This window comes from Anser brachyrhynchus (genome assembly GCF_964034855.1).
Source record: "Anser brachyrhynchus genome assembly, chromosome: 9".
Taxonomy (NCBI): Eukaryota; Metazoa; Chordata; class Aves; order Anseriformes; family Anatidae; genus Anser; species Anser brachyrhynchus.
In genome coordinates this window covers 667,783-685,141 of record NC_137703.1, presented here as the reverse complement: position 1 = coordinate 685,141, position 17,359 = coordinate 667,783, and the positions used below count along the sequence as shown (strand labels likewise).

General features: G+C 47.3%; 2 protein-coding genes across 7 annotated transcripts in view; one reads left to right on the top strand and one right to left on the bottom strand.

Annotated features, from left to right (window-relative positions):
- MED12L (mediator complex subunit 12L) overlaps positions 1 to 17,359 on the bottom strand; it is a 140,741-nt gene that overhangs the window by 59,321 nt on the left and 64,061 nt on the right. The window lies entirely within an intron of this gene.
- On the top strand, positions 1,503 to 16,214 carry GPR87 (G protein-coupled receptor 87). 2 transcript variants are annotated; one of them, XM_080604708.1, is made up of 3 exons: positions 1,503 to 1,582; positions 13,704 to 13,836; positions 15,089 to 16,214. In XM_080604708.1, exons 2-3 carry the CDS (start codon positions 13,803 to 13,805, stop codon positions 16,132 to 16,134), a joined length of 1,080 nt encoding a protein of 359 aa, XP_080460834.1. In that variant the 5' UTR covers positions 1,503 to 1,582; positions 13,704 to 13,802; the 3' UTR covers positions 16,135 to 16,214. The 2 variants fall into 2 exon arrangements, with proteins under 2 accessions (XP_080460834.1, XP_080460835.1); XM_080604709.1 differs by lacking the exon at positions 1,503 to 1,582 and having other exon boundaries at positions 13,259 to 13,836.

The following is a 17,359-nucleotide window of genomic DNA, read 5'->3' as shown; positions in this document are numbered from 1 at the left end:
GTGTGCATGTAATAGCGACTATCGCTTAACGTTAGAACTTCCATCTCCTGAGATCAGTTTTGCAACTTCTAGTAATAAATCTAAAAACATATGATAAACATAACACGTGTTCCTGCTGGCTTCATTTGCATCATCTGTTTTGCCTTGCAAAAGCTGGTCTTCAAAGATGAGCCATGTCAGAAGTCTCCTAAGATCAGGGACTGTATCTGATTGAAGGGAGAGGTCCTGAGGCAAGAGGGAATTTTACGGTTTGCCTGCTAGTGAGCAGAGAGCAGAAACGTGAAAGTTATCACAGGATTCCCCCTGGACACGCAGTCTGGAAGCAGTTCACCAGCATGGGGACACCAACTGGTAAGTCTGGCTCCTGCTCCGTCTCCAGCTCCTCCCAGGCCTCTAAGCAGCTGTCAAAGGGACCTATGCGGAAGACCTCCTCCAGTGTTAGAAGAGCAGCGCTGGGGATTCAATTACTCAGAGCTTCGAGGAAAAAAAAGAAAACAAAAAGTGTATGGACAAATGTAGGCAGAACAGACAGAAGTCCAATAAATGTGACTTGGCAGCCACTGCTTTAATAGTGGGAAGATTATTTTTATTCCTGTCGATTTAATGGAGAGAGGGTATTGTTTATAACTGTTTTCTATTCAAGAAGGCTGCAGAAATGGGAAATTAACAACTTCGTCCTCTACTGACACACAGCAAAATTTTGTCCTGATGTAACTACTTCTGGGGTTACTTCAGTGTTCTTAAGGCACTAAGATATCTTCCTCTAAACGTGTGTACACCCAGGACCGGTGGCAGTAGGACTGCAGGAGGCAGCGGGCCCGCAGTCAGAGTCTCAAAGAACACCGTGACAGCAAAAAGTATGAAGTAAACAGACAGTCTAGTCATTTTAGCTGGAATATTTAGTTACAGACTTAACATTTCACTTTCATCCTACATGCTATTTAGAAGAGAGAATCTGTTCAAAGTACAACATTAAAGATGTCTAAATATAGTTAAATTAATAATTGACATGATAATCTTCATTAGCAGATATTTGCATCTACCCAGCACAAGAGTTTTCAGTTTACACACATCACATCACACACATCGCACTGAATTCACATTCACCCTGCAGACAGAACAGCACTAACTGAAAGGCACAGGCACGGCTGCACAGGTTGCAGTACAACGTGATTTCAGACTGCTCGCAACGTCTCCCTGCAGGACGGCTGCTGCCTTGAGCAGGCACCAACCCACCTCTCAGGTGAATCACTGTCTGCGTCCTGGGCGCTCGAGCTGCTCTGGAGCCAGGAAGTGAGCGGGGAGCGCGCGCTCGCCTACCCTGGCATGTGAGTCATTCCCGGGAATGAGAGAGCCAGTTGCTCCAGTTGCTCCTGGCCAGGGGAATTTTGCCTCTCTGATCAGGTACCACAAAAAAAAGCAATTGGAAGCAAAGAAGCCTACTTCCAGATATGGTTTATTTAAGTACCTTATCGCGAGAAATACTCTCATGACTATTTTAGTTTCAAGATGCACTCTGGAGGAGTCTAAGGCACTTTCGAGATGCAGCTAAGAGGCAAATGGAAGGCGACAATGGTGACAGGTAAGTGATTTTTGATGGTCTGAAAAGCATTTGATAAGTTGTTCTCTAAATCTTCTTGCTCTTAATCACCCTTAACTGAAAAGAAAGCGGGAATTAAGATGCAGTTGCTGAAAACTGGACATGGAACCATAAACGGAATATCAGATCCATTAAAAATGTGAAAAGGTCTCAAACAGTGAGACTTAACTAATCTTTTATTCATTCAATGGCAAACGTCACTTGTTATCTTTTTCCCAACGGCAAAAATTTATATATATTTCTCTTAGTTATTCCTTCTAACATACTATTCAAAGTGCAGTAAGGTTCACGGTTTTAATAGTTTATGTCTTGACAGGGCTTAAAGTCATATCAAGTAAGATTCAGTAAATATAACATCTGAATTTGATGTGAAATGTTTGTATTCTATCCTTTTTGCCTCTTTCAGTAAAGGAAAGCATACGTGAATTCTCTTAATTACATTATACAGAATGAAGGTTTCTCTTCCTTCATACTTCACTCCGATCATGTTAAAACTTGTCAGGTTCACTGGAAAAACCACATAGCTCTGAACTAGCAACTCAAACTACGCGTCTGATTAGTCTCAAAGTTAGGGAAATATATGGGGTACTTTCAAAAAACTATGTCATTTAACAAGTATTTTAGATTGAAGTGATTATTCTTAGCTACGAACAACTGAAAACAGCAGTGCAATTGAAGGTTTAAAAAAGTTTATATTTTATATTTCAAAAAATGGCTTGGTGTTTGTGCTCTATGGGGACTGCAGACATCCGTTTGTCTTCTCATTGCATAGGCTTGGTCTTGCTCTGATAGAGCTTCACACTTTTTTCCATCTTTTTAAACACTTTGCAATCTCCCTGTTAAAAAAACCAGGAAACACTCAGCCGAGGTCACTACCTCACTTCCAGAAGCGCAGGCCCTGTCCGCATGGAAGCTGCCGGCCGTTCTCTGGCCGGGAGCCGTCCGGCATTTCCCCGTACCCCGCTCTCACTCCCCTGCACCACCAGGCCTCCCCCTGCAGGGCCGCCATGCTGCCGGCTGCAGCCCGCGCGGGAGGACCTCCAGCCCGGGGACAACCCCACGGTGGGGAACGACAAGGATCAGCTCTCGCACGAGAGAGAAGCTGAAGGGCGTAAAGGGATTTTAGAGGCAGAAAGCATCTGTTTGCATTAGGGGCGTGTGAGAAAAAAGCAGCCCATTTTCAGCAGCACCGAGCCGGCCGCCGGTTCCTGCCTGCCCGCCTGCGGAGGGTTTATTTCCCAGCACGGCCCTGCTGTCTCACCCTCCGCGCCCTCCCTGGCTGCCGGGGCCTCCCCAGGGCAGGGCGGGGAGGAGCGGGGAGACCAGCTCGCCCGGCACCCGCGCCCGCAGCCCGGCCTGCGCCGGCACGCACCCGCGCCGGCTGCTCTGGGCAGGCGCCCGGGCCCACACCGAGCACCGGGCGGCGGCTGCGTGGCGACGGCTGGCGTTTGCCAAGGCGGCCCTTCGCTGGCCCAGTGCTCGTCTCAGACGGGAAACCTGCCACACTTGCTGCACGTAGCCTGGGATGAGAGAGACCCGGACAACAGCGGCAGTAACAGACGGGAGAGTCCTCCTCCTTTTACGAGGAGTCGCAGCTCAGCTTTGCACAGCAGAGTTCGGAAGGGCCTCCTCTCCTCCTCTTCAGCCACATGAGTGCCAGGGAAAACCAGTCCAGGCACCTGCGGTAAGACTGCAGCAGGAAACTCAAGGCATGAAATACTTATTAAAATTCTGGAACCAAGTGAAAACGTGCCTGACGTACACCAGTGGCTACTGATCACCACACTGCCACCACACGCCAGTGCTCCACCAAGCTGCCAGAGACACTAACCCAGGCGCTGCCAAGAAAGTACGAGAGGAAGTGAACAAAGTCCCACATTTCAGCTGTCTTAACCCTTCCCAACATTAAATACCCCAGTACCTTCTTTAAAAACAAACAAACAAACCAACCAGGCCCTGCATTACCGAAAGCAGGTTTCCACATTTGACCAACACCAAACCTCAAGAGATACAAGTTATCACAGTATGCTACAAGTTCTTGGTTTTACTGGGGAAAATGTTGCCGACACAAGGAAGTGACAACTGATAAGGAGCATTATAAATCGGCCTTGTATCACCTTCTGTGCAGCAGCGGCTTCTGCCACTACAAGGAATGGCTGGGAGCTGGCAAAGCAGCTGGGCCAGACGACGAAGAAAAGCCCTCTGGGTCCCACGTGCTGAAACCATGCCCGGGATTTGCAGTCTGTCGATTTCTGAGAACGGCAGGCAGGCTGAGAACACTTCATGAAAAATCAGGGTTGCAACAGGCTGAACTTCTCCCAGTCATACCCAAAAATCCCCACGTCCTTTTCCTTCCTTTTTGAACTACTGGTCTTGCTGCAAGTAGCTAGCATGGTTAGTCCCATGTCACAGCAATATATACTAAAGCACAGAAAAACCCAGCTGACTACAGTAAATGAGAATTTTTTGCCCTTTTTGCAATGTGAACCAGAATTGCATATTAAAAAATACTAGAAATTGTTTCAATGCAAAGTAAAATACCTAAAAGTGAGGCCAGAATTGCATAAAAATAATTGACATTACCTACACACATGTACCAGCACTTTTATTTTTAACTACAAGATTTTTCACAGCATCCCCTGTACACCTGAGAGACAAGACAGGTGTACAATAGCCAGAGCTATAACAGATGAAGGTACAATGCAATCAATCACACATCCTCATTCTTGTTTCTAGACCTAGACATCATCTTGACTGTTTTTAAAGTTTCAAGTTTCTCAGCTTACTGTTTTTCATTGCACAAAGCCAACAACCACACTCACAGCCTAGCGTGCAAGAAGCTCCAGCACAGCAGCCCGAAGTCGGTCTCCACCTGGAAGAGGCAGAGGCCGCCTGCCCAGCCCGGCAGCAGCTCCCCACGCCGGCTGCCTGCTCCTCGGGAGGCAGCTCAAGGCCACCCAAACACCAACTGCTGAAACTTCATCACCAGACTGCTTACTGCCTCAGCTGCTGTGTTTATAAAACGTTTTTAACTTTTAAAAGACTGACTTCAGGATAATAAAGTATATAGGACAAGTAAGGAACAGCCCATGGAATTAAAGGAAATTAACTGACAAAAATTTCCAGGCTGCCTATTGTGCCAAGAACAGAGCCCGCAAAAACACAAGCAGAACAGGAATAGAAAGGCTGGGGGAGAGTCTTGTGAAGAGATTAAAAGAGGGAAAAGTTTAAGTTATTCTGGGCAAGTACATGTAAACGTGAACCTGCTTCTGGCCTCCCCCTTAGAAGGGAAGACTAGAAACGTGACCTGGCAAGGGACCAAAAACCGCATCTTCCAAGCAGCGAAAGAACGGCAATCCAGTTGGATGGAAAGGGGACAAAGTTTGCAGGTGACCAGACTGGGAGGACCGGCTGATACACCAGAGGGATGTGCTGCCATGCAGCAGGACCAGGACAGGCTGGAGCATTGGGCTGACAAGAACCTCTTGCAGTTCAAAGGGAAATGCAAAGTCCTGCCCCCGAGGAACAGCCCCAGGCACTGGGACATGCTGGGGCACCCAGCTGGGCAGAGAACGACCTGGTGGACAAGCTGAACCTGAGCCAGCAAAGTGCCCTTGCAGCAAAACAGGCCAAGAGCCTCCCGGGCTGTGTTAGGTGAAGCACTGCCGGCAGGTGGAGGTGACCCCCCCTCTGCTCAGAGCTGCTGAGGCCACGCCTGGAGGATGGGGCTGAGCTCTGGGCTCCCCAGTACAGCAGAGGCATGGAGCTACTGAAGAGAGACCAGCAAAGGGCCACAAAGGTAATTAAGAAACTGAAGCATTCTTCCCTATGAGGGGAGGCTGAGAGAGCTGGGACTGCTCACCGTAGAGAAAGAGGCTCACGGGGAGCTCAGTCGTGCCCAGAAATACCTGCAGGGAGGTACAAGAGGACACAGCCAGGCTCTGTGCAGCGGTGCCCAGGGACAGGGCAGGTGAAACACAGTAAATCTGTCTGAACCTTCCCCCCCCACCCCTCCAACCGTGACGGTGGGAAGGCCCTGGCACAGGTTGACTAGAGAGGCTTTCGACCACCTCCCACCAACTGGACGTGGGCCTGGGTATCTGGCTGCAGCTGATGCTGTTCTGAGCAGGGAGCTGGATTAGACAACCAATCTCCAGGCCTGCTTTCCAACCTCACCTATTCTGTGACTGTGTAAAGGGGGCCCTTCTCTTACCCCATCACAAATGAAACGAGAGAAGTTAATAGAGAGGGGGAGGAAAAAAAAAAAAAAAGATTTCCACAGCTATCAGCACAACGGTCATGGATTCCCAGGAAGGACAGTTGAAAGGAAAAGCACGTACAAGCTGCTGACAGGAAGGGAAAGGATGAAACTGTCTCCAGCTTCATACTCATCACTGGCATCCAGATGCTGACATGATGTGAGAGATCAGCTAAGACGTGTGGTGTGGTGAGGGGAAGGATCCAAGACACCCGGCACAAGGACAAAGACACTGAGAGAGCCAAAACAAATGGGTTGGCGTTTTAAGGAGCTGAAAAGCAATTGCCAGACAAACAAAGGAGACTGTGACAGGGACCAGGAGAAGAGATGGAGAGGCAGAGGGCGACCCAGTGGTGGTGCTGGGGGAGAGGCTGGGACTGCGCTGCTCAGCTTCAGAACTGCCTCCTCACCAAGCCTTGCTCAGAGCGCAGCCAGTGGAAGCTGCATCTTGCATGGCAGATTCTTAACAGGGGTTCAGAGAAAGCAGTTTAACAGGGCTACAATACAGCTTCTACTATCGGCAGGTTTTGCGCAACTACAAACAGCCATCAGCAGCATCTTCTCGACAGAAACAAACGAAACGTTCCAGAGTTAATCCTTTCCTCCTTCCTAATTAGAGGCTGCCATACTGAAAAAAAACATTAATTATCCCAACTCTGCCAACCACTGCATTGTCCTCTCTTCATTTTCACATAGAAATAATAATAATAGTAATAATTGCAACACTTAACTCCTCTGCCACCAACAGCCATTTACCTGCTGCCCAGTGGGGTGCCTTTGTTGGCAGTTCTCTCCTAAACCTTCGTGTAAAGCAACTTCAGCCTGAGAAACAAAATTTAGCACTACGCTTCATATTATGCTGCTTTAGAAACGGCAGTCAAAGTGCTGGCCACCAAAGAACCGATGCCTAGAATCTTGTCACTCTCCCCCCCACTTTTTGAGTGTAGCAGATTAAAAATTTCAAGAGAAGCGTAATTGGCCTGAGTGCCCGCAGCCCTCTATGCGCCCGGCAGCCCGTATCCTGCAGAGCTGGGGACATCTGCTTCACAAAGTTACACTGACCAAAACCAAAGAAAATGTATCTCTCAGTATTTGAGATTTGCACCTGCAAGGCTTAGAATCAGAACTTTGTTTCTGTTTGGCACAAGATTGCCCTCTGCTACAGAAACTGGCTGGACACAGGTATGGTACTTTTACCTTCAGGTACAAAGGCTTAAGAAGGACTAAAACCCAAACTTGAGTAAGTGATTGCACGTGGGAAGCTCTGCAGTTTACAAGAATAGCTGACAGAGAATTTTTCTCACGGCCAGCTCTTGAGCTAAACGACCGTGGAGAAGGAAGTCCCCGTTAGCCGTGTGAGGGGACGGCTTCCCCCGGAGCAGGTGTCGGCACAGCGCTGGGCACAGCCTTCCACGGGACAGCTCCGCTCCCGAACCATTACTGCCGCTTGTCTTTTATTGAAGACCGATGGATAGGGCAGGACAGGGGGTCAGCCAGACACAGCTCTGCCACGAGCTGAAGGCAGAAGGGCAGCGAGTTTCACCACAGCACGTCTGGGGACGGGATGTGCTGCTGTTCAGAGACGCGTGAGAGAGAAGTCTGGGATGGAGGGGGAAGTGCAAGGAGGAACCTGAAAACCAAGAAGGGGGTTTTGTATTAGATACTGAGGCAGACAAGCAGCTTTCTGAGCCAAGGCACTGGTTCCTGTTTGTGGGTATGACTAAGCAGATGGCACAGCTGAAGACGGTTGTACCTTCTTATTGCCTCTTTGCAATCCAGCTGGTTAGGTGCAGCAGCGTTTCTGCTTTACAGAGAACCAGCAGACACGGCTGGCACGCCTCTCTGCCAGCAGGCCCCCAGGGAGGCGGGCAGGGGGAGCAGAGGGCACGAAACCCCAACGAGGGCTCCCCGAGGAGGGCTGCTTTCAACCTCCTCCCAGCCAGCCCACACTGAAGCAGTCCCCAGGCTGCAGCGGCCGGCATGAGAGCCGGCCCAGCCGGACAGGCAGGCAGCTGGCAGGCAGCACCCCTTGGCTCGCTCAGCCCTTGGCCGGCAGGCAGCAGCGAGCAACCCAGCTCGCTATCGCCGAGTTAGAAACCAGCCGAGGTGGGCCCCCCAGGGACCCCGGGGCTGGCCCTGCTCAGGCAGGGGCAGCTGCACCCACTGCTGGGCACCTTCCTCCACCTCTTCTCCGTGCAACCTGTGCCGGTGTCTGACCGCCCTCACTGCAGAACAGCGACTCCTTATGCCCAGGTGCGGCCTCGTGCTTCAGCTTGCGCCCGGTGCCTCCTGCCCACGCAGCGGGCACCGCCGAGCAGTGCCATGGGCAGCAGCAGGCTGCCCGGCGCGTGCCCTGGCACCACGCGAGCTCCATCAGCGCTCACGCTGATGCCAGTAGCACGGCAGAAGAGAATACCAGAGAAACACCAGAGAAGAGAAGAGATAACATTAAGGCTTGCCCAAGCGATGCAGGAAAGGAGTGGCTGGAAACACCGAAGCGAGCATGTACACAGGCTCCGCACCTGCCACTTGTCAGTTTGCAGAAGCAGTGTGCGCAAGTACACTGCAGCCTGCACCAGTGTCTTTTTTCCACAAATCTTTACAATTAACTGTCAGTGATTTGGTTCTGATGGGCAACAGAAAAGAGCATAATTGCAGCCAGCCAAGTACAAATTGAATAAACTGCCCCACATTTCTAATGCTTGCTTTAATTCTGCCATTTACCAGACTTTATGCTGACAAATGCAGACTGACTGGCAAGGAGTGACACCAAGAAGTTAGGTGCTTAAATAAACAAACATCACTTAACTCCACAGGCCTATGAGCTAGAATATTCGTTCAAGTTCACAAAGAGAATTTTCTAATTTTTGAGAAGTGGCAAATAAGAGACGAAAGAAGAATAATTAGATTTGAGGGTACAGAATTTCTTTCAATAGTGAGGCAACTCAAAGCCTTAGTCATCAGCAAAACCATGCAGTCATCCTGTACCCGTATGACACTGAAATATGCCATTCAGCCTATTACTTCATTTCTCATCTGAGGCTCTATCAGTCATGCATATAAACCAGTCTATCAACATTAGCAGTACAGGATTACCTCATCTGTAAAACAGCATGTAATTAACCTGCATTTGCTGCAACTGACAGCCTTTAGGGGAATGATAGAGAAAACAACCAACCAAATGTATAAACGACAAGAAGTATTCTGGTTTAAAAAGCTACCTGAATAAAGGAGCAGCTTCTAAGGATCCAAGCAGAACACATTTGTATGGAAGTGTGAGGCAGGACGTTGGAGAAACATGGTTAGGATGAAACTGGTCAGAAGAAATGTGTAAAGAACTGGAAAAAGAGTTAAAAACCAACCTTATCCGGCACAGAAATACCACATTCAAACAAGTGAAAAAGTCTCTGTTGGAGTGCATAATCAGTGAACGATTACAAAATACCTTAAAATGTTCTTTGAAGAGAAGACAGTCTTCATTCACCGTTCCAAGAGAACATTTTATTCTGGAGAAGAGGAGGCTCAGGGGAGACCTCATTGCTCTCTACAGTTACCTGAAACGAGGTTGTGGGGAGCTGGGGGTCAGCCTCTTCTCACAGGTAACTAGTGATAGGACTAGAGGGAATGGCCCCAAGTTGCACCAGGGGAGGTTCAGGTTGGAAATGAGGAGACATTTCTTCTCAGAAAGAGCAGTCAGGCACTGGGACGGGTTGCCCAGGGAGGTGGGGGAGTCATCCCTGGGGAGGTTCAAGGAAAGGTTGGGCGTGGTGCTTGGGGACATGGGTTAGTGGGTGACGTTGGTGGCAGGGGGACTGTTGGACCAGATGATCTTGGAGATCTTTTCCAACTTTTATGGTTCTACGTGAAAAACTGTAAACTCTCCATAGGTGATAACCTTCATCTAGTTCCTCAAGTCTACAATACAGTGGTCTTTATCAGAAAAACCAGAGCTCTCAGAGCCTAGGGATACACCAGGTTTGACTCTGTTGAGCCTTGATCTCTCACCCTACCAGTGTAAATAACAAAGCCATGCCACTTAATGTGCTCTATCACAGTACTCCTTAGCTTGATAGACTCTGACGGGAAACCGAACACCTTTGGACTTCTGAGACTAAAGCAGGATTGTTTCTGTGCATCCAGAAATTTGGTCACACAACCAATTCTGTGCAGCAAGGACCATCATGCCTGCACCTCTCTGCTGCCCTGCACAAACCTGTTTGAGATATTAAAGCTTCAGAGCTACAATAGCGTAAGGGAAAGTCTGTAACACATAATTAGGGCAGCCAATAGTAGGTGTCTTCTCTAACCTCCACCCCATGCACGCACGGAGGCCTCTCTGTGAGCTCAGCTGTGCTGGCAAGGCAGGATACACGGTGCTGCTAACATGGGCTAGCTGTCACAGTTTGTGAACAGTTCACTTGCTTTTTCCAGCCCATGCTTTACTGGGAATTTTTTGGAATATGTTTTAACATGAAAACCATCAGGAGTAAGATGATGCAGAGACATCCATTCGGGGGCTAATTGGTCTGCAAGAAGAAGGAGCAAGCTCCCACTATGGTTTCAAGGTGACCTGTACTTCCCTGGGCAATCTAACTGTTCTCACACCTTCAGCAGCCAGGAAGATGCACGTGGCAGGGACTTCTCACGGCCAGCGCTCTGGTCAGGAATCAGCAAGCCCATACGGGATCTGCTAAAAGAAGTGCTGACTTGAAAAGCTTAAGAGAAGGGCTGCTGCTGCTTCTGCTGTCCTTGCTGCACCTGGAAGGGGAACAGAGCACGGGGACCGAGTGGCTGGGCTGCTTCAGCAAGCAGAGGTTTTGCATGGACTGGGGAGATAAGCAAACTGCACCCGAGCAGACCTGTTACAGGGCAAGCACGGGAGCCGCGCTGATACCATCAAACCTGACAGGCACAGCTGGGCCCATCAGGGACTGGGGACTGTATTTCATGCCCCAGAGTGGTAAGATACATGCCTGTCTGGGGAGAGCCTTCTGTGGCACTGATTTACACATCACTGGTCCAAGTGATTGCAGTCAGTCCCATGCAGCAACGTTCAGCTATAAAATTACGGACTAAATCCCAGCACTCAGACTAGTGCCTTCAAAACACAGTACATACGAAACAGAATGCTGTCCGCAGTGAGGAAGGAAACCAGGAAGGTCCACAAAGAGCAGGGGCTTGGAAGTCTTAAGCTGCTGTGGATGCCCCGTCTCTGCTGACAGTAAACCCCAGGATACAGATGGGAAAGTGAATGGTGCAAGCTAAAAGGAGAGCCCAGAGAAAGCAAGGCTGAGATCACATGCAGCAAGGGAGCTTTGTCATCAGTGTCAGAAAACATCTTTTGGGATTATTTCTTTTTTGGATGCAAGTCAGGAGACAGAACCTTTGGAGAGCGTTGGGGCTGTTTCTGTACAAAAATGTGTTGACCTGTTGTCAGACTTGTGCAGTCTCTTAGTGACAACATCCGCCTAAAAGGACAGAGGCAGAGGCGCAAACGGGCACAAGCCTCTTTTAACAGAACTTAGAGCAATTTCCTTTGGGACCTGGAGTAACTGACGGCCCACGAGAAGCTTGTTTAGCACAGATCTGATCTTCAGCCCCATCGAATCCTACAGCGTTTCCCAGGGTTACTGTATGGGAACACCGGAGCCATCCGTCACCCTGCTCTCAGGCAACACAACTGGCGTTTCACCAACTCCTCCATGCCGAGGATCTGGGAACGCACTTGCCTGAAGAGCCTAGAGCAGGGAGCTTTCCAGGGACCGGGACCAGGAATTACACAGACTTAAAAGGAACTCTGAAATGCAGGGAAATAGGCTTCTATTTGCATAAGATAGAGAGATATGCATCTTTTCATAAAATCACTTATCCTTTTGATCTCAGTGCCTCCTGGGTAAAAAGGGATAGCTGTGAATTACAAACAACAGCACGAGTGATAGAGATTTTTCTTATTCCCTAGGAAGAAGGCTACTGCTTCTCAGCACATCCCTCAATAGAAGACAAAATACCTAAAATACCCAACAGTCCCATTAGGGACCCCAATTTTTATCAGAACAAATATTTATCAATAACAAATAATGCCATACCAAAAGAAGTCAGACTGAGAAAAAGCCTAAAATACCAATCACATTTTTTACTGAGGCTTTAAGATGTAACGATTTGCTTTACTGCCATCTAGTGACTGTTTAAAACTTTTTCACTCCCTCTCCCTAATACAGTGATAATCACGTAAAACAATTTAGATCTGCAAAAAGACATCAGTAATTTTATCCTCTGTTCACAACCATAGGAGAAGCAGTCAGGTCCTGCTGCGGTGTGAACTATTTAGCTCTAGTTTTCTTATCAAAACTAGTAATCAGAAAGTGAAACAAGGAAAAATCGTTGCACTCAAATAATACAAGAATAAACAAATCATCTGGGATGTTGCCTTATAAATTAATACTGTCAAATTTACTTTATGAAGCTTTTTAACTTCAAGAAATGAGAAGCTCAAAAATAAAGTCTATAAAAAGAAAATAAGCTACTGTCAGGAATCAGGCACTGAAATGTCCAAGATAAAACAAACAAACGGGACATCCAGACATGAATTGTCAGGAATAAGGCCAAGCCTTTATCACAGAGTAAGGAACCAGCCGTAGTGGCAGACCAAAGGCACGAAGTCCTCCAGCCAGCACATTCCGGTACTTGGGAGACAAGCTTTGCCTGCTGCAGGAACGGGGGCTGCATGTTTGCATCTCCTTGTACACTACGCGATTTTTAAAGCCTAAAAGTGTGGTGTAGAGATACGCACCTGCTCAGTACCAAAGCCAGGACCAATTCATGGCCAGGTCATTAGAGGCTCATTAGTCAGACTACATTTTCCTGTACAACTTTTTGAAAAAAAAAAAAAAGAAAGAAAGAAAGAAAACAGGCTTTAAGAAGTTGAATACAACATATTTTCACAGAAGTTAACAAACTTTAAATGAAGTTTTCTTGGACAAACTCCACAAGATCATGAGGCTGAGGACAATGCAAGTTTGCTACCCACTGGCACCAACTGCTGGGAAGCAGAGGGGACAAAGCGTGGCAGAGCTGACCCCAGTGTGGCCGCTAGCCACTTGCCTGGTGCAGACATAAGGAGGGAGTGAGGAAGTGAAACCCCAGAAAATATTACCTGAGGTGTTTCAGCAGTGATAAGGAACCAAACCACCACGAAACAAGCTTTTATTAAACCTCATTTGCAAAACAGCGAACAATATCTGTCAATGGGGTTCAAGGAAAATCATCTTAACTGAAGCAGATGCAGAGAAGGACTGGTACCTTCAAGTCTTAAAAAAAAAAAAAAAAAAAAGAGAGAAGAGTTGGGATCGCTTAAAGACAATAAATGAAGTCTCAGTAAATACAGAAATGTCCCTCTATAAACAGAGGGACAAGTATCAGAGGCGGGGAAGGTTTCATTAAATGAAAGGCATTGGTGCAGGAATAAAGGAGATAGAAAGTGGCCACAGAGATCCCCAGCTTAGAAGCTACAGTAATGTTTCTAAGTATTACAGCAATAAAGCTCCAGCACAGCTGTGCTAGTGAGGAAGAAAAAGGGAAATAGCTTTACAGTGAATGCATGGGCTTACAAAAACTAAGCTGGCAGGACTGCCTGCAGCGATGCAGCAGATGCCCAGCCCCAAGCGAGCAGCGGTAGGGAAGACCCTAACAGCAGGGCAGCTGCGCAGCCCGCCGAGGCCAGCCATCAGCTCCACCTCAGTCCCTTCCTAGGGAATTCTGGCCAATACTTGCTTCCCAGAGCTCTCCATGCTGCAGAGAGAAAGACGGGAACTTCTGGTTTGCTTTAACTTCAGTCTTTTTCCCCAGAATGCGGAGCTGACGCAGCCCCTGCTGACTCCAGGACCTGCGGCCGCCAGTGGGACTCCTGAGAGGCGTTCCAGCTGACGACCTACAGCACCGCAAATAATGGGGTACAATTTGTCCTATGGAAAACTGCCAGGTAAAATAATGTTGGAAACTGAAGTGCCTGAGAAGCGTTTACTGTATTACTACCAGTTCCTACCAACGTTTTAAAGAAATAAGTCATTTCAGAAAAGGTTGTCTGAATGCTGCCATGTGCTGCCCCGGTGGGTTGCAGTCCCGGTTCGCCATGCAAGTTCACAGCACAAATAATTTCTTGATGGGGAAAAAAAAAAAAAACAAAACTAAACAGAAAATTTATAACAATCTGAAGTTTGCTCACAAATATTTATATGTGAAACCTTAAAATCCCCAGAGGCTGTGCTTTTTAAATACATTTAAGTAAATTAAGTTTTAAATTATCATTTTAATAGGCCCAAAGAGACTCTCCAGAGTCCCGTTTCTTGACAAACACCAACCGAGCTCAAACGTTGTCTTCTGCCAAGACAACCAAGAGTGCACACCCCGCTCTTGCATTAATTCTCCTTGCACTGCTACACAACATTCACACCCAGGTGTCAGTAACGTCCTACGGCCTACTCAGGGATATCGTACAGCAGGGATAACCCCGCTGCCAGCACCCTCCCTGTGCCGGCACCTCGGCGCGGAGAGGCAGCAGCACAGGCCTACAAAATGAACGCACATGCCCTGCTTCGTTCCCTGATTAGGTGACCTAGGGCAGGATTTTATAAAGTCACTGCAAACGCCCATTATCCTCACATTTATCAAGCTCATTTATCAAGTTTCTTGTATGAAAACACCTCTCCTGAAAACTTTGGTAATGTACAGAAGAAAGAATTATTCCTGAACTGTTAGGAAAACAAAACAGGAGCAGGCGTGGTAAGAAGGGATGAAAGCATTAAGCATTTACAACTTTAACTTACGACTATCTTCATACAAAATAGCATGGTACAAAGCACGAAAGCGGCATATTAAGTTCACTGAATCCTATTAAAGGGCAGGAGGGGTGCTTACGAGTATCACAAGAACTGCTCAAAACGGACATTCATTTACTCACTGCATTTTTCTCCTGTTGTAGTATTGGCAGAGGCACCTTTGTGCTCCAGCAGGAAGCAGCAGCCATTGTGCTCAGAGGCTAAAAAGCCACAGATGCATTTACTTTAACACATGCAATACTCAGGACTGCTGTTTCAAGTTCAGGTTTTCTGAGCAGGTTGACCTGAGCAGCCTCCGGGATTGCCCAGAGAAGTGACATTTTCTAGAGGACAGTTCTAAAACTGCTCCATTTATAAAACACTAAAAACATACTTCAAAATTGTTCTTTTCCGCAGCTCCTATAGACGACCATCTGAGCCAAGACAACAATACCGCATCGAATCACACGACAGGCTTCCTTGGGAACTCCACGCAGAACGAATTCACGACCATTGTTCTGCCTGTGCTTTACCTCGTCATTTTCTTGGCAAGCATCCTGCTGAACGGCCTAGCAGTATGGATTTTCTTCCACATCAGAAATAAAACAAGTTTTATATTTTACCTCAAAAACATCGTGGTTGCAGACCTCCTCATGACACTGACGTTCCCATTTAAGATAATTCAGGACTCCCAGCTGGGACCATGGCACTTCAACTCGTTCCTATGCCGATACACCACGGTTTTATTTTACGCCAACATGTACACCACAATTGTGTTCCTCGGACTCATCAGTATTGACAGGTACCTGAAAGTAGTGAAGCCCTTCGGAGACTCCAGGATGTACAGCATCACCTTCACTAAGATCTTATCTGCCTGTGTGTGGGTAGTTATGGCTTTCCTAGCTTTGCCAAACCTGATTCTTACAAACGGCTACCCGACAAAGAAAAACATAGACGACTGCATAAAACTTAAATCACCCCTGGGAGTCAAATGGCATACAGCTGTCATTTACATCAATACCTGCATGTTTGTAGTGGTCCTGATAGTACTGATAGGATGTTATATTGCAATCTCCAGGTACATTTATAAATCAAGCAAGCAATTCATTAGCTCATCAAGCAGAAAGCGAAAGCATAATCAAAGTATAAGGGTTGTAGTGGCTGTATTTTTCACTTGTTTTCTGCCGTACCATTTGTGCAGAATACCCTTTACTTTTAGTCATCTAGACAAGCTGCTAGATGACTCTGCACATAAAATCCTGTATTATTGTAAGGAAATGACGCTGTTCCTCTCTGCATGCAATGTTTGTCTGGATCCAATAATTTACTTTTTCATGTGTAGATCATTCTCCCGAAGGCTGTTCAGAAAATCAAACATGAGAACCAGGAGCGAGAGCATTAGGTCACTTCAGAGCGTCAGACGGTCAGAAGTGCGCATATATCATGAATACACCGATGTCTGAAGTCACCCACACAGAGACTTTTGCTAATTTCTGAGAGTATTTGTATAGCATGTAAATAAAATGTATCTTTGAGTATCTGACCATGGATGTTCATTAAGAAATGTGCAGACATGTACAGCTTTTTCATTTCAGCTTACTAACATCTATCTTAAATGTCCAAAGCCTGGATTCACACAGAGATCAGGTTCACTTCAGAGGGATTTGGGTTTTTTTATTATTTTTTTTAAATTTGTTTTGTTTTCTTAAGGTCAACAGAAACTAAAGAAATCCAATGTCAATATCTTGTAATTTAAAGAATGTTCTCATTAACCAAGAGAAGCTCTTTTCCCTTATGGCTCAAATTCCAATAATTACTTCACTCTAGTAATGCTCCTTTATTTTCATTTCATTTTTAATGCATTTTTCACTCTTATTGATATTATACCAGTTCTTCCTTTCTACTTTCTAGCAGAAATACTTTAGACTGTAAAATTGATATTTTCACCTAAAATAGTTACTGAGAATGTGAGAACGGCAAAAAATTTGCTTAACAAATAAAAAATGCATGGGTTGTACTGGCGATGCCAGACACTGAAGCCAGACAAGAGGCATCATGTGCAGTTACAGAGGAGGAGGAAGAGGGTGACCACTGAAGGTGCAGGCCACGCCAACCTGTGCACACATCTGTTCCAGAGATGGGGACAGGGAAGTACTCATACCCAAGGGTGGTTTCACCACTGGCAAGCCCAAACCACAGCACCGCTCTTGACATGGACCACGGTTGGTGAAACAATGTACAGGGTTTGTTTTTAAACACAGACAATGTCAAATGTCAGAGAAAACGTTATCAGAATGAAGCTGCTTTTGCTTGCCTGGTGGCACTAACGTCCCAACATGAAAGGCTCTGGAGCCCCACGCCTCCCACGCCTTCTCCCCGAGCCCGAGGGCCCCGACAAGACACAAGGACGTGATGGACAGCGATGCGGAGCTGCAGGCAGGTCCAGCAGAGCTGGGCGTGCTCTCGCCTTGGAACAGGGTCTCAGGGGGCTGCTGCCAGGGGACAGGAGAGCTGCAGGGCTGCTCCTGTGCAGCGGCGCTCAGCTACCTGCCGACAGCTCCTCGGCTTCTCCGCTCCGCTGCCTGCGGCGGCAGCGGCAGCCTCCTTTCCACAGGTCAAGCCTGCTGCAGCGCTTCCCATCCCTTTTCAAAATATCAACATGAGAAATTCAAATACTATCCTAGTTTA

Bases quoted from the DNA above. Each gene is read 5' to 3' on its own strand.
- GPR87 (XM_080604708.1), top strand. From the start codon at position 13,803: ATGGGGTACAATTTGTCCTATGGAAAACTGCCAG. The intron at 13,837-15,088 runs GTAAAATAATGT...TCTTTTCCGCAG, and splicing joins GTCCTATGGAAAACTGCCAG to CTCCTATAGACGACCATCTG.